The 16,932-nt window shown below is 41.5% G+C and overlaps 1 protein-coding gene across 1 annotated transcript in view; it reads right to left on the bottom strand.

Annotated features, from left to right (window-relative positions):
* LOC306704115 (myosin light chain kinase, smooth muscle-like) overlaps positions 1-15,030 on the bottom strand; it is a gene marked incomplete at its 5' end in the record, with an annotated part of 34,953 nt that extends 19,923 nt beyond the window's left edge. The window contains 14 exons of the mRNA XM_079170327.1: positions 590-691; positions 2,562-2,606; positions 2,738-2,945; positions 3,204-3,401; positions 4,210-4,341; positions 9,148-9,239; positions 10,554-10,624; positions 10,780-10,939; positions 11,969-11,990; positions 12,098-12,263; positions 12,381-12,546; positions 12,729-12,774; positions 13,749-13,956; positions 14,878-15,030. Coding sequence (XP_079026453.1) covers positions 590-691; positions 2,562-2,606; positions 2,738-2,945; positions 3,204-3,401; positions 4,210-4,341; positions 9,148-9,239; positions 10,554-10,624; positions 10,780-10,939; positions 11,969-11,990; positions 12,098-12,263; positions 12,381-12,546; positions 12,729-12,774; positions 13,749-13,956; positions 14,878-15,030 — 1,769 coding nt within the window. The remainder of the gene's footprint in view (positions 1-589; positions 692-2,561; positions 2,607-2,737; positions 2,946-3,203; positions 3,402-4,209; positions 4,342-9,147; positions 9,240-10,553; positions 10,625-10,779; positions 10,940-11,968; positions 11,991-12,097; positions 12,264-12,380; positions 12,547-12,728; positions 12,775-13,748; positions 13,957-14,877) is intronic.
* Positions 15,031-16,932: the final 1,902 nt, after the last annotated feature.

A 16,932-nucleotide genomic window follows, 5' to 3' on the forward strand; every position in this document is an offset into this window, starting at 1 on the left:
TGTTGGAGACTGTTGTGGTGTTGATGGTTGTGGTGTTGATGGTTGTGGTGTTGATGGTTGTTCTGTTGTTGGAGACTGTTGTGGTGTTGATGGTTGTGGTGTTGTGACGTTAAAGCTCGTAGTTCTGCTCTGTGTGAACGAGCAGCTGGAGCTGCTGTGAGCCCCTCAAAGCTCTCACAGGTCAGTCTCACAGCAGCCTCGCGCTGCAGTCAGAGCAGAGAGGAGACGCTCTCTCTGCGTATTCATGTATCTGCACTCTGCAGTCAGTGTGTTTATAGGTGTTGAGCTTCATTTTTACACGAAACAAATAACCGTAGCGTCATAATGAGGACAGCACACCGGTCTCCCATACACTGACTATATGATGTTTGCTGGCTTGTATCCCACTGTTCTTGTTGTTATGTCTATGTATTGTCTCGCAATAAAAAATGATTTAAAAATATATATATATATATATATAATAATAATAATAATAATAATAATATTAATGAGGACAGCAGTGAAGGCCCAGGCATAAAATGCACGGCCCACCACTGAAATATTAACTTTTAAAGTGTTTATAACGTATAAAATCAGAGTGAAGCTTCACCTGTTGTCTTCTCCAGCTCGTCCTCCTCGTCCTCTCGTCACGTCCGTCCCTCCATCAGTGACAGACAAACAGGCTACAGCGCTGCACTCCCCAACCTTGTTCCTGACACACAGACGGGCAGAGGCTCAGTACCCGGACCCTCAAAGGGGCCTCCACTGAACTCCCCTTTCTCTGCAATATATACCAATACTACATACTCATACCTGATGCACTTTACAGTACCCTCCCTAGGTCCGTAGTACCCTCCCTAGGTCCGTAGTACCCTTCCTAGGTCCGTAGTACCCTCCCTAGGTCTGTAGTACCCTCCCTAGGTCTGTAGTACCCTCCCTAGGTCTGTAGTACCCTCCCTAGGTCTGTAGTACCCTCTCTAGGTCTGTAGTACCCTCCCTAGGTCTGTAGTACCCTCCTTAGGTCTGTAGTACCCTCCCTAGGTCTGTAGTACCCTCCCTAGGTCCGTAGTACCCTCCCTAGGTCTGTAGTACCCTCTCTAGGTCCGTAGTACCCTCTCTAGGTCCGTAGTACCCTCTCTAGGTCCGTAGTACCCTCCCTAGGTCCGTAGTACCCTCCCTAGGTCCGTAGTACCCTCTCTAGGTCTGTAGTACCCTCCTTAGGTCTGTAGTACCCTCCCTAGGTCCGTAGTACCCTCCCTAGGTCCGTAGTACCCTCTCTAGGTCTGTAGTACCCTCCCTAGGTCTGTAGTACCCTCCTTAGGTCTGTAGTACCCTCCCTAGGTCTGTAGTACCCTCCCTAGGTCCGTAGTACCCTCCCTAGGTCTGTAGTACCCTCTCTAGGTCCGTAGTACCCTCTCTAGGTCCGTAGTACCCTCTCTAGGTCCGTAGTACCCTCTCTAGGTCTGTAGTACCCTCTCTAGGTCCGTAGTACCCTCCCTAGGTCTGTAGTACCCTCTCTAGGTCTGTAGTACCCTCCCTAGGTCTGTAGTACCCTCTCTAGGTCCGTAGTACCCTTCCTAGGTCCGTAGTCCCTCTCTAGGTCCGTAGTACCCTCCCTAGGTCCGTAGTACCCTCCCTAGGTCTGTAGTACCCTCTCTAGGTCTGTAGTACCCTTCCTAGGTCTGTAGTACCCTCTCTAGGTCTGTAGTACCCTCCCTAGGTCTGTAGTACCCTCCCTAGGTCCGTAGTACCCTCTCTAGGTCCGTAGTACCCTCTCTAGGTCCGTAGTACCCTCTCTAGGTCCGTAGTACCCTCTCTAGGTCTGTAGTACCCTTCCTAGGTCTGTAGTACCCTCTCTAGGTCTGTAGTACCCTCTCTAGGTCTGTAGTACCCTCCCTAGGTCTGTAGTACCCTCTCTAGGTCCGTAGTACCCTCTCTAGGTCTGTAGTACCCTTCCTAGGTCTGTAGTACCCTAGGGAGGTTAGCACTAGCTTTGTAGTACCTTACCAGTTTTTTTCGGTAGCATCACGTTTGTACATAACTTTGTGCCACATGAGTAAATGTTCTTTATCGTGTTATCCAGTAACCCTGAAAATGATGCTTTCCATATCTCCGCTCCGTGTCCACATTACGTACATTTTGTATTCTTGTGTTGTCAAAATGTTTTGCCCATCGATAAGCACCGACTGAAGAATGTCGTACAAACCCAACCAGGTTAGGTTTGTTGGTTTCAGGAACCTTGATTCTGTTTTCTTTAGAGACCGAGCCCCTCCATGACCAGTGGGAACTCTCTATGTGTTCGTATTCTGACTTACATTAAATGAAGAAGTGAAACCATTGGGATGAATATGATGGAGGACCATGGAGGACAGTATGTGGAGAGGAGGATGGATAGATTATGGATGGATTTATGGATGGGGGAGGGCTGGTGTTTCCTCTTTGACTTTAATCCTCACTTCAAATGTATACTGTAGAGGATTATTTTAGCATGTTTCTGTCCAAAACCTCCATTAATACTTGTAGTTTAGTCAATATGTTGACTACAATATACATATAAATATATACAGTGTTTGTTCTCTGACCTGAGGGTGATCAGGTAGTCCCCAGCATGATGCTTTTTAACTTTCCTGAAGAAGAAGAAGAAGACAAAATAGAAGAAGAGGAGGAAGTATTACTATATTGACAGTATTGAGTATTGATTAGATCCTTGTTGGTCCAGGATCTAAAGATCTATTATCTGTAAGTGTAAATGTTTGACCTGATCAGCAGGGATACGACGTCCTCTTTCTGCAGCAGTTCGTAGTTTCCTCCGGAGGTCAGAGGTCGGCTCAGGCAGGCTCTGGTCCAGGTGAACTGGGGGAACGGGTCTCCGGCGACGGCGCAAGACAGGAGGACGTGTTGTCCCACGATGGAGCTCACTGGTTTGGGTTTGGTGATGAACCAGGGTTGGACTCCGTCCTGTGGTTCTGTAGCAAGAACACAACCAAGACCAGAACCACGATGACACGTGACACCTTTATCTGGGTGGTCCCACCAAACCGATCTGTTTCTGACTAAAATGTCTTTGTAGGTGTAACTGTTGTGTAGCTAACTCAGCTAACTGATGTTAGCTTGCTAGCCATTAACAGTAAAATAACTTGTTTGGATGCTGTTTAATAATGAGGTCAATCTGGGAGTAAATCTCTAGTTTGAAACTAGTTCCTGAAGAAGGACTTTGTGGTTACCCTCCACGGTGAGCCGGGACTGGGTGCGGTCCTCTCCGTACTGGTTCCAGGCCCGACAGCTGTAGGTCCCAGTGTCCTCGGGGAAAACCTCCTGGATCAGCAGAGTGCAGCGGTTCTCCTCCCTGAGGAGGTGGAAGTCCTCTGACTCCATCACCTCCTGCCCATCATGGAGCCAGACCACCTTTGGAGGGGGACGACCTGAGGACCACAAAGACTTACGTCAAGACGATCAATACTTTCAGCAGATTTCACCTCCACTACAGACAGAAACACTGCGAGTCTGGTTTCATCTTCAGAATTGAACTTTAGAGGAAAACAGTGAACAATCTTCACTTATAAATAGATTTATTCTGATCCTTCTAAAATGAGGTGAAACGTTGAAGCACTTTGGTGACAAACACAGTTCTCAGGTAGCAGCAGACCTGATCCTCACACAGCTTATATGGAGAAAACCCTCTGTGGAAAATAATTATGTAACACACACACACACACACACACACACACACACACACACACACACACACACACACACACACACACACACACACACACACACACACACACACACACACACACACTCTCTCTCTCTCTCTGCTGGGTTCATAATATGGAGCGTTCAGCTATAGTTCACTTCTATAGTACCTGATAACTAACCCATAACTCAAACCCAGTAACTAACACCCACACACACACACAACCACACACACACACAGAGGAAATGAAGAGGCCGGACTTGCACAGAATAAATCTGTCCTCATCTCATCTCCAACATCTCCCTGGAGATCTGACAGGAAATACCACAGCTAGCACACACACACACACACACACACACACACACACACACACACACACACACACACACACACACACACACACACACACACACACACACACACACACACACACACACACACGCACACACGCACACACGCACACACGCACACACGCACACACACGCACACACGCACACACACGCACACACGCACACACACACGCGTGGTCGTACCGGTCAGCTCCACCGTCATGGTGACTCTGCTGCCGTCCATCACCTTCAGGTCTGCGAGGCGGCGGAGGAAGCATGGAGCCTCACACACTCCTCTGACCTCGATGACCTGCGACCTGCGACCCTGCGGTCCGCCTGCAGCACATGAAGAAGAAACACATCACATGACACAAAGAAGAAACATCACATGAAGAAGAAACATCACATGGCATGCTCATTAAAACGTCTTTTTACAACAAAGTGACGCTGATGAGGCAGATTTATTCAATGACAATAAAAACATATGACATCATCAGACTAAGGACACAAACATGTGGACTCAGTTGCTTAAACGGATCAGTCAGACTGATCAGTTTAACTTTATAATGTACAACATTTTCCTGCCCCCCCAGGACCCCGTAGAGGGTCTCACAGAGTCCGGTGGAAACGCTCTGATTGGTTCTATGATGTTTCCCCTCCACAGAGTAAAGAGCTCACGGTCTGTTCTTAGTCTCCAGTGTTCGGATGGACTGAAATAATCTGACCACGCTTTCTACAAAGAGACAAAGTCCTCCTTCCTCTTCTCTCTTGTGTGAATTGAGGATTATTAATGATGTGTCTCCTCTCTGGTATGCCTGATATGTACACAGAAAAAAGCCTGTTTAAGCACACAAACACACACACTATCTTCACACATGCACACACATGTTAACACACACACACACACACACACACACACACACACACATACAGAGATGTTGACAGAGAGAAAAGGAAATCCAAACTCCATATAAGGAGGACGAGTGAGGATCAGACTGGAAACTCTCTCTCTGACACACACACACACAAGCACACACACTAACAGAAACTCTCACACACAAGCGCGCACACACACACACACACACACACACACACACACACACTTTTTCAGGCTTCTGAGTTCCACTGAAGGGAAATCCATTTGTCTTCTTCAACAGTTTATTCATGTTAAATCAGAGTCACAACCGATCACAGGTGAGCTGTGTGACGTAATGAAGCAACAATGTAGCCAATCAGACGACTCGTATTCTATCGATTCAATGAAGCAGCTCAACAACAAACAAAACAAACCTCACTGAACATTACATTACAAGTCCCGACTCGGTCTCACTGTTTATCTGACCTGTGGTCTGTGGGAACATCCTGGTATTTCACTGTGATGATGATGATGATGATGGTGATGAAGGTGATGTGATGATGATGATCGTGGTGACGATGATGATGAAGGTGATGGTGATGAAGGTGATGATGGGGATGATGATGATGATGATGGTGATAGTGATGAAGGTGATGGTGATGATGGGGATGATGATGATGGTGATAGTGATGAAGGTGATGGTGATGATGATGATGATGGTGATAGTGATGAGGGTGATGGTGATGATGATGATGATGGTGATAGTGATGAGGGTGATAACTCATCATAACTCATATTGATCTCTAATTGTCTTTACTTTCATAAGTTCAATGAGACTGATCACAGGTCAGTCAGACTCAATGGCAACATCACACTTCCTGTTTACATACCCCAAAGCATGATGGGAACTGTAGTTCCAAACCTTAGAACTTAGTTATCAATCAAATAGAAAGAATAATAAGAGGAGTAACAGAATCGTTATTGCCATAGCCTTTGTATTCATTATTTACCTTTTCACCTTTAGCAGGCTGTTCATTAGAATGTATTTAAGACAAAAGAACAACCAGTCAACATCTGAATAACCTCTGACCACTGACCTGGTCAAGAACAGACATCATCACCATCATCTTTGTATTATGAACTGCATCATCATCAAACACAGCTTATTTACATAGAAGGTGAAGAGTAAAGGGGCCCAGGATAGAACCCTGAGGAACCCTGATGATTTACTAAAGACAGTCAAACACTTTAAATATCATGTTTCCACGTTGTTTTCCATTGTTTGAGCTTCAATCGCCTCTTTTACCCGTTTGTAGTACATGTGTAGTAAAAGTGTAGTAAAAGTGTAGTACTTGAGTTGTACTTGAGTTGTACCTGTGCTGTACATGTGTTAAACATGTGTAGTACATGTGTTAAACATGTGTAGTACATGTGTAGTACATGTGTTAAACATGTCTAGTACATGTGTAGTACATGTGTAGTACATGTGTAGTACATGTTTAGTACATGTGTTAAACATGTGTAGTACATGTGTAGTAAAAGTGTAGTAAAATTGTAGTACTTGAGTTGTACTTGAGTTGTACCTGTGCTGTACCTGTGCTGTACATGTGTTAAACATGTGTTAAACATGTGTAATACATGTGTTAAATATGTGTAGTACATGTGTAGTAAAAGTGTAGTAAAATTGTAGTACTTGAGTTGTACCTGTGCTGTACCTGTGCTGTACATGTGTTAAACATGTGTAATACATGTGTTAAACATGTGTAGTACATGTGTAGTACATGTGTTAAACATGTGTAGTACATATGTTGTACATATGTTGATGTGTCTTTGAGCAAGACACTTAACCCCAAAAATTGCTGAAAATCTTAATTGTAAGTCGCTTTGGATAAAAGCGTCTGCTAAATGACTAATGTAATGTTTAGAACTTGTGTAGTACTTGTGGAATGTAGTAAATGTGTAGTACTTGTATAGTGTAGTACTTTCACAATGTAGTACATGTATAGTGTAGTACTTTCATAGAGTAGTACGTGTATAGTGTAGTACTTTCATAGAGTAGTACGTGTATAGTGTAGTACTTTCATAGAGTAGTACGTGTATAGTGTAGTACTTTCATAGAGTAGTACTTGTATAGTGTAGTACTTTCACAATGTAGTACATGTATAGTGTTGTACTTTCATAGAGTAGTACTTGTATAGTGTAGTACTTTCATAGAGTAGTACGTGTATAGTGTAGTACTTTCATAGAGTAGTACTTGTATAGTGTAGTACTTTCATAGAGTAGTACGTGTATAGTGTAGTACTTTCATAGAGTAGTACGTGTATAGTGTAGTACTTTCATAGAGTAGTACTTGTATAGTGTAGTACTTTCATAGAGTAGTACGTGTATATTGTAGTACTTTCATAGAGTAGTACTTGTATAGTGTAGTACTTTCATAGAGTAGTATGTGTATAGTGTAGTACTTTCATAGAGTAGTACGTGTATAGTGTAGTACTTTCATAGAGTAGTACTTGTATAGTGTAGTACTTTCATAGAGTAGTACGTGTATAGTGCAGTACTTTGATAGAGTAGTACTTGTATAGTGTAGTACTTTCATAGAGTAGTACTTGTATAGTTTAGTACTTTCATAGAGTAGTACGTGTATAGTGTAGTACTTTCATAGAGTAGTATGTGTATAGTGTAGTACTTTCATAGAGTAGTACTTGTATAGTGTAGTACTTTCATAGAGTAGTACGTGTATAGTGTAGTACTTTCATAGAGTAGTACTTGTATAGTGTAGTACTTTCATAGAGTAGTACGTGTATAGTGTAGTACTTTCATAGAGTAGTACGTGTATAGTGTTGTACTTTCATAGAGTAGTACGTGTATAGTGTAGTACTTTAATAGAGTAGTACTTGTATAGTTTAGTACTTTCATAGAGTAGTACTTGTATAGTGTAGTACTTTCATAGAGTAGTAAGTGTATAGTGCAGTACTTTGATAGAGTAGTACTTGTATAGTTTAGTACTTTCATAGAGTAGTACTTGTATAGTGTAGTACTTTCATAGAGTAGTACGTGTATAGTGTAGTACTTTGATAGAGTAGTACTTGTATAGTGTAGTACTTTCATAGAGTAGTACGTGTATAGTGTAGTACTTTCATAGAGTAGTACGTGTATAGTGTGAGGAGAGGAGTCCCCACAATGTGATGAACACACACACACACACACACACACACACACACACACACACACACACACGCACCCACACACACACACACACACACACACACACACACACACTGAAGCCGACCCATTAAGGGCATTACCCGGGGAATCTACACTGTGTGTGTGTGTGTGTGTTCACTGCAGCATGTTTTGTCTTTATATGGTTTCCAGCTCTCATATTTGTTTAACGGTCGCACGACACCAGAGAGCCCTGTCTCTCTCTCTGTCTGTCTGTCTCTCTGTCTCTCTTCCTGTCTCTCTGTCTGTCTGTCTGTCTGTCTCTCTGTCTGGCTGTCTGTCTCTCTGTCTCTCTTCCTGTCTCTCTGTCTCTCTGTCTCTCTGTCTGGCTGTCTGTCTCTCTGTCTCTCTGTCTCTCTGGCTGTCTGTCTCTCTGTCTCTCTGTCTGTCTGGCTGTCTGTCTCTCTTCCTGTCTGTCTCTCTGTCTCTCTTCCTGTCTCTCTGTCTGTCTGTCTGGCTGTCTGTCTCTGTCTCTCTGTCTGTCTGGCTGGCTGTCTGTCTCTCTGTCTCTCTTCCTGTCTGTCTGTCTCTCTCTTCCTGTCTGTCTCTGTCTCAGAGTGTTCTGCCTCCTGCTGGTGATGTATCTCCATCACAGTCTGAGTCTCTTCACATCATCAGCACACTTCAGATAAAAGGTGACTCCTAGAGGCTGAAAACAGTCATTACACCTCCTCCTCATCATCATCATATGAGAGGTATGAAACCAACTTCATGAAACAAGTAAAATATAAATCAATAATCCATAAAGCTCTTGATATGATCTTGTTATTTTACATCTTTTGTCTCTCATAAATATTCATGTATTTTATAATTCTAGTTTTGCTTTAATTTGGTAGAATACTGCAGGAAAGATTGAGGACAATGTTGATATTTTGATCCTTCTTGCTCTTCATGTTTATCAGTTTTTATAATCTGACTGAACCCACTGAGGTTTAACTGGACAGTTATTTAATCTATATTTACACTTTTACTCACTTAATTTAACCTCTGAACACAGACACGTGTGCCCTTCATGCTAGGTCTCCACACATTTAAATGAAATTAAAATCAGAACTTTTAATTACCTTGGCAGGTGAATGTGACCTGTGCTCCCTCTGTGGCCTGCTGGTCCAGAGGAACGGCCTCGAACCGCCGGTTGGTCCCCGACACCGACCTCCTGTTTACAAGAAAATAAACATAAACAACTTTATATTACTTTAATAACAATACTAATACAATAAATAGTAACATTGGTGAATGTAACATTAGCTACAGTAACATTAGTAAATGTAACATTAGCTACAGTAACATTAGTGAATGTAACATAAGTGAATGTAACATTAGTGAATGTAACATTAGCTACATTAACATTAGCTACATTAACATTAGTGAATGTAACATTAGTGAATGTAACATTAGTGAATGTAACATTAGTGAATGTAACATTAGCTACATTAACATTAGCTACATTAACATTAGCTACATTAACATTAGCTACATTAACATTAGTGAATGTAACATTAGTGAATGTAACATAAGTGAATGTAACATTAGTGAATGTAACATTAGTGAATGTAACATTAGTGAATGTAACATAAGTGAATGTAACATTAGTGAATGTAACATAAGTGAATGTAACATTAGTGAATGTAACATTAGTGAATATAACATTAGTGAATGTAACATAAGTGAATGTAACATTAGTGAATGTAACATTAGTGAATGTAACATAAGTGAATGTAACATTAGCTACATTAACATTAGTGAATGTAACATAAGTGAATGTAACATTAGCTACATTAACATTAGTGAATGTAACATTAGTGAATGTAACATTAGTGAATGTAACATTAGCTACATTAACATTAGTGAATGTAACATAAGTGAATGTAACATTAGTGAATGTAACATTAGCTACATTAACATTAGTGAATGTAACATTAGTGAATGTAACATTAGTGAATGTAACATTAGTGAATGTAACATTAGTGAATGTAACATAAGTGAATGTAACATTAGTGAATGTAACATTAGTGAATGTAACATAAGTGAATGTAACATTAGCTACATTAACATTAGTGAATGTAACATAAGTGAATGTAACATTAGCTACATTAACATTAGTGAATGTAACATTAGTGAATGTAACATTAGTGAATGTAACATTAGCTACATTAACATTAGTGAATGTAACATAAGTGAATGTAACATTAGTGAATGTAACATTAGTGAATGTAACATTAGCTACATTAACATTAGTGAATGTAACATTAGTGAATGTAACATAAGTGAATGTAACATTAGCTACATTAACATTAGTGAATGTAACATTAATGAATGTAACATTAGCTACATTAACATTAGTGAATGTAACATAAGCTACATTAACATTAGTGAATGTAACATAAGTGAATGTAACATTAGCTACATTAACATTAGTGAATGTAACATTAGCTGTTAGCTTTGTGTTGAAACAGGTCTGATTCTGCACCTGCTGCTGTCTGAGCTGCTCTGCTGGACTGAACTGGTCTGAACTGGATACTGACTCCTGACTGACTGGACCTGCAAACAGACACAGATGTTAAAGTCACAGTGAAACAGAAGTCAGAGCGCAATTGGTTCAAGTAAAAAAAAATCATAAAAGAATGAAAAATAAATAAATAAATATTGACCGGAGCAGCTGCAGTTCTCCTCTCAGCCACCAGAGGAAGCTGTACAGGAGATCTGCTGCTCCAGGAGGGGGCTGCCTGAGACGGGAGGCTCTGCTGCTCCTTCCCCCTGGACCTGTGCTGCTCTGCCTGACTAGCAGCACTGGGAGCACTGGGAGCTGTCAGGTGATGTCCACTGGTGTGTGTGGTCTCAGCTGGGCGGACGGTCCTGAAGGAGAAAATGTAAATTTTAACTTGTTATTGAAGCATCTTCTCATTATTGTGTGAAGATTCAGTGTTGACATGTTGATGGAAAGATTAGGTGATGGCGTCAGGAAGTAGGTCACGGCGACAGGAAGTAGGTCACGGTGACAGGAAGTAAGTGAGAATGACTAGAAGTATGTGACAGGCGACAGGAAATAGGTGAGGGCGAAAATAAGTAGGTGAGGGCAACAGGAAGTATGTGATGCTGACAGGAAGTTGGTGAGAGCAACAGGAAGTAGGTGACGGAAACAGGAAGTAGGTGACAGCGACAGGTAGTAGGTGAGGGTGACAGGTAGTAGGTGAGGGCGACAGGAAGTAGGCGACGGTGACAGGAAGTACGTGACTGCGACAGAAAGTAGGTGGGGGCGACAGGAAGTAGGCGACAAGAAATAGGTGAGGGCGACAGAAAGTAGGTGAGGGCGACAGGAAGTAGGTGAGGGTGACAGGAAATAGATGACAGCGACAGGAAGTAGGTGAGGGCAACAGGAAGTAGGTGAGGGCAACAGGAAGTAGGTGAGGGTGACAGGAAATAGATGACAGCGACAGGAAGAAGGTGAGGGCAACAGGAAGTAGGTGAGGGCGACAGGAAGTAGGTGAGGGCAACAGGAAGTAGGTGAGGGCAACAGGAAGTAGGTGAGGGCAACAGGAAGTAGGTGAGGGCAACATGAAGTAGGTGAGGGCGACAGGAAGTAGGTGACGGCAACAGAAAGTTGGTGAGGGCGACAGGAAGTAGGCGACGGGAAGTAGGTGAGGGCAACAGGAAGTAGGTAAGGGGACCAGGAAGTAGGTGAGGGTATCACCTACATCCTGTCGTGGTCTACTTCCAGGGTATGTCAGGTCAGGGCAGGTATGTCATGTAGAGTTCTCACATCATTGTAATGTTACACCAAAACCAATTGGATCAAATGTTACATTGTAACAAATGTGTGAACAGAAACTGATCTTTGGTCTGATTCTGTTAAACAGTAACTTATTGATGATAAAGGGGACTCACCTGGATGAGTCATCAGGACCACCTGAGAGGAGAAAACAGGAAACAAACATGACATCATTCAGTGTTTGTCTTTGTTTTATCCATGAAAGAACCTCAATCACATGTCTAACTTCTGATTGGTCGGCTCACCCAGGACGTGGAGTGCGGTGGTGGCAGTCGCCGTTCCGGCGCTGTTGGTGACCAAACATGTGTAACTACCTGCGTCCTCCAGAACCACTTCCTTTATCTCCAGGAAGTGAAGGCCAGAGCGCTCGTACATACTGACCCGCCCACAGCACTGAAGCTCCGCCTCCTCCTGAGGTGGAGATGATAAAGCAGCATCCATTAACAAGATGGCTGGTAGATAAATAACCCTCAATAATAAAAACCACCTCACAGTCTGAACACCTCATCCCAGTTAGGCTCCACCCACCTTGTACCATGTGATCCAGGGCGGTGGGCGTCCCGTTGTTTTGAACGTGAACTTCCCAGTCCGTCCCACCTCGGCGAACACTTGACTCGGTTTGGTGACAAACTTCGGCGGACTCTCGCCCCAAATACTGGGCCTGCTGTCCATCGCCGGGACCGGAGGGCGACACCTGGGGGAATTATGGGTGACGTAGTTCTATGAGCATCATTTACTTCCTATAACACAGAGTCACTTCCTTCCTGATACCTGATTCTGATCGTCCAATGAGAGCAAACATCTGATCTCCTCCAACACACCGAGTCTGAACCAGGATCTCCTCCAACACTTTAACGAGATGACAGAAGAACTCACCCTGTTTTCATTGAGGACAGGAGGCCATATTGTTTCCCAGAATTCTCTGCAGGTGGAAAAACATGAACATGTAAAATTATTTTTATCTTTATTCAAAAAAGATTAAGAAAAGACAACTTTATCTGAACAGATCATCTCTTGGAAAACAAGATATTTCAAAATATATTAATATATATATATATATATATATAATTTAAAGAAATTCCAAAATCATGAACACAAAGTGACCAAAGCTTTAAAAGAATGAGAGTTAAAAGTGTTGTGTGTTTTATGAATCTAACACACAACGAGTCACTTTACATATTTTCTCTTGTTCCAACTCAAGATATTAAAGAATTAATGAGAGCATTCATTATGACAACCTTTGAACACAGGAAGTTGATCTTAAATGAACTCTTCGTATTGAAATTTGGTTCAGTTTCACTGAGTGTGAAGAAACTCCGAGTCTGGTTGTGTTTAAAAAACAGGAAGCTGCTGTCAAGCTGTTTACGACGCAGTAAAACCTCTCTGTCTCTCTCACTCACACACACACACACACACACACACACACACACACACACACACACACACACACACACACAGGTTTCTATCAATGAGGTCATGTTTGGACCGTTAGAATCAGAGTTAACTGAGAGAACAGCTGACTGAAGACTTGAAGATGAAAGTTTGGAGCTTCATCGTAGTTAAATATTTATCTGTATAGATTTCATTAAAAAACAAAACACAAAAGATTATTCAAATTCAATTTTACACACAGTTGTCTAAAAACTGGAAAACTTAAAGAATTGTTCTAATTTACATCAGTTGTATTAGTATTATTAGTGTTATGAGTAGTATTATTAGTATCAGTTGAATTAGTATTAGTAGTAGTATCAGTATATTATCAGTAGTATCAGCAGTATTATGAGTCAAATGAGTACTATTATTACTAGTATTAGTAGTATTTAGTATCAGTATTATTAGTGTTAGTAATTATAGTAGTATTATAAGTAGTATCAGTAATATTATAGGTATTCAAACCTTCCAGGAGGATCTCCACGGTAACCCGCCGGCTCCCGGCCTGATTGGTCACCTGACAGGTGTAGCAGCCTACATCCTCCTCTCTGACTCCGCCCACCACCAGGCTGAAGTTGCCCCGCCCACCTTGCTCCACAACGCAGCGCTCCCCACCAATCACAGCCCTCCCCTCTCTGTACCATGTGACCTGAGGCTCAGGATGACCTCGCACCTGAAAGACCAACAAAGTGTTTTTATAAACAAAGGAACGAATTTGTGTCTCTTTGCATTTGTTTTGTCTTTTTGTAGTTGTTTTATGTCTCTTTGTAGTTGTTTTATGTCTCTTTGTAGTTTTGTGTCTCTTTGTAGTTGTTTTATGTCTCTTTGTAGTTTTTTATGTCTCTTTGTAGTTTTGTGCCTCTTTGTAGTTGTTTTATGTCTCTTTGTAGTTTTGTGTCTCTTTGTAGTTGTTGTATGTCTCTTTGTAGTTGTTTTGTGACTCTTTGTAGTTGTTTTATGTCTCTTTGTAGTTTTGTGTCTCTTTGTAGTTTGTATGTCTCTTTGTAGTTTTGTGACTCTTTGTAGTTGTTTTATGTCTCTTTGTAGTTGTTTTATGTCTCTTTGTAGTTGTGTGACTCTTTGTAGTTGTTTTGTGTCTCTTTGTAGTTTTGTGACTCTTTGTAGTTGTTTTATGTCTCTTTGTAGTTGTTTTATGTCTCTTTGTAGTTGTGTGACTCTTTGTAGTTGTTTTGTGTCTCTTTGTAGTTTTGTGACTCTTTGTAGTTGTTTTATGTCTCTTTGTAGTTGTTTTGTGTCTCTTTGTAGTTGTTTTTTTAGTGGTTTTGTGTCTCTTTAGTTGTTTCTGGTCACATTGTGTATGTTAGTAATCGTTTAGCATCACATTTTGTAAGTCTGACCCCCTGACCGTCTGCACCCCTGGTCTTGTCCCCGGGAGGCCCCTTTAGTGATCCATCCATGCACACACACTCACATATGTGTGTGTGTGTGTGTGTTTGGTTGACTGCTTCACATCAGGATTCAGACGATCACAAGACTGAAGATTAATCCTTCTGATCTCATATCTGCCTGTTCTTTCCTCGTCTCTTTCCTTGGTTACTCCCTTGTGTCCTCCTCTCCTCTGCTTGTTTCCTACCTTCCCCTCCAGTCGGGCGCCCCCCCCCAGGGTGACCCGGGTGTTTCGGGGGGGGAGGATAAAAGCTGGAGGCTCGTTGCCACGGGAACCGCATCCTGATGACAGACCTGTTACCGTGGAGACGGTGGAAGAAGAAGCCGACCGAAGGTTCATCTCACCTGAGAGAAAATATATATAAATATATATTAGTGCTGGGCAAGTTTACGCGTTATTATCGTGTTAACGCATTCATTCATTAATTATATTATAGCGCGTTAACGCAGTTTTTAAAATTTATTATTAAGCGACATTTTTAACACAAGAACTGGCCGGCAGCGAGCGGTGAACAGCTGTTTGTGTGGCGTCTCTTCCGTCTCTTCCTGTTTCCTTCCCCTACATTCCCCTGGGTCCTAAGTCCCTCCATGTACAGCTTCTCATCACCCTCTATGTACCAACGTACATTTATAACAAACACCACACATATTACGCTAATCAGCGTTACATAGTGTCTGACCAACATACCAACAAAAGCTAAAAATAAATTATTCATTTAAATTTTTTTTTAGTTTTTAAAGTGTTTAAAATGTAACAAACACAAAAACAAAAAAAGAGATAGGTTTGCAGGTTTCAAGATGTATATTTAAATTCATCTCTGACACACATGAAGATAAAGTTGTGAACACCGTCTGAATATCTATGATCAGAATCATTATAACTGTGTTATAACTGCTGCTGTGTGAAGAGAATCCTGCTGTTAACAAGAACCTGATGAGTTTAAAGTGTTTAAACCAAATGTTGTTGACCTTTAGTTCATAGAGCAGCACTTTAACATAGAAGAGCTCAACACACTACTTTAGATTCATTATGAACTTTAACATAACAATGAGATTAATCATGTTTAAAAATATATAATATATATATATATAAGTGTGTGTGTGTGTGTGTGTGTGTGTGTGTGTTGAACAGATCAAACACATGAAGATAAAAACATCATGTGAACATCATGTGACTCTTCAAATGTTTGACCGTATAAGGAGATCAGAGTCAGTTTACTTCCTCTTTTTAATAATAATAATAATAATAATAATAATAATAATATTTAATAATAATATAATCATTTACTTTCTTCTGTTCAGAGACGCTACAGTTATGACTTATTGATATATTGGTGTATTTAAAGTTCCTCCTTTAGTTTGTGTCAGACTCAGCTTTCAACCATTTCAGCTGTTCTTCTTCGTCCTGGTTCTGTTGGTTCCTGATGATGTCACAGTTAAAATATGCTGTGGCCTAAAAGGCTTTAAATACACAAAACTAAATCTGAGACATCATTAAATCCACATTAGAAACCAGAAGTCTGAATGTTAAAGTCATGAAGTGTTTCTGCCTCCAAAGTCCTGCTGCTGTCTTCTAACAATGCTAGCTATGCTAACAATGCTAACAATGCTAAACCAGCTCTTAGACCTTGAGGGCTACACAGATCATTAACAACATGTCAGTGTTGATCAGGTGAAGATTACACATCTACCACGCTCACGATCTGAGGTTAGCTAATGTTAGCATGCTAATGTTAGCATGCTAATGTCTGTCTGTCTGACCAGTGAAAGAGGAAACAGAGTTCCTGAATGAAGTTAAACAGTTCAGCTGAGAATCAATGAGACAGTTTGTCCTCAGATAAGAGACAACCTAACTACACACACACACACACACACACACACACACACACACACACACACACACACACTGCATCTGTTCTTCTCATTAACACTTTTTTTAAATTGTCAGGAAATAAATCAGTTCACCTTGATGACATCATCATCATCATCGTCATCATGATGAAGAACAGCTGTTCCAACGTTCTTCATCGTGTCATTATGATGAAGATGATGTTCTGGTCAAAACTTCCCAGCATGCACCAGAGTTCAGACTTCAGATTCCTTCACGGCAGCCGACCGTTTCACAAACATCCTCTAAAAGGTTCCCACAGTGACCAGTACAGACCAGGAGAGACCAGTACAGACCAGGGGAGACCAGTACAGACCAGGAGAGACCAATAGAGACCAATACAGACCAGTACAG

The sequence above is a fragment of the Pholis gunnellus genome, assembly GCF_910591455.1.
Source record: "Pholis gunnellus genome assembly, chromosome: 12".
In the NCBI taxonomy this organism is placed as follows: domain Eukaryota; kingdom Metazoa; phylum Chordata; class Actinopteri; order Perciformes; family Pholidae; genus Pholis; species Pholis gunnellus.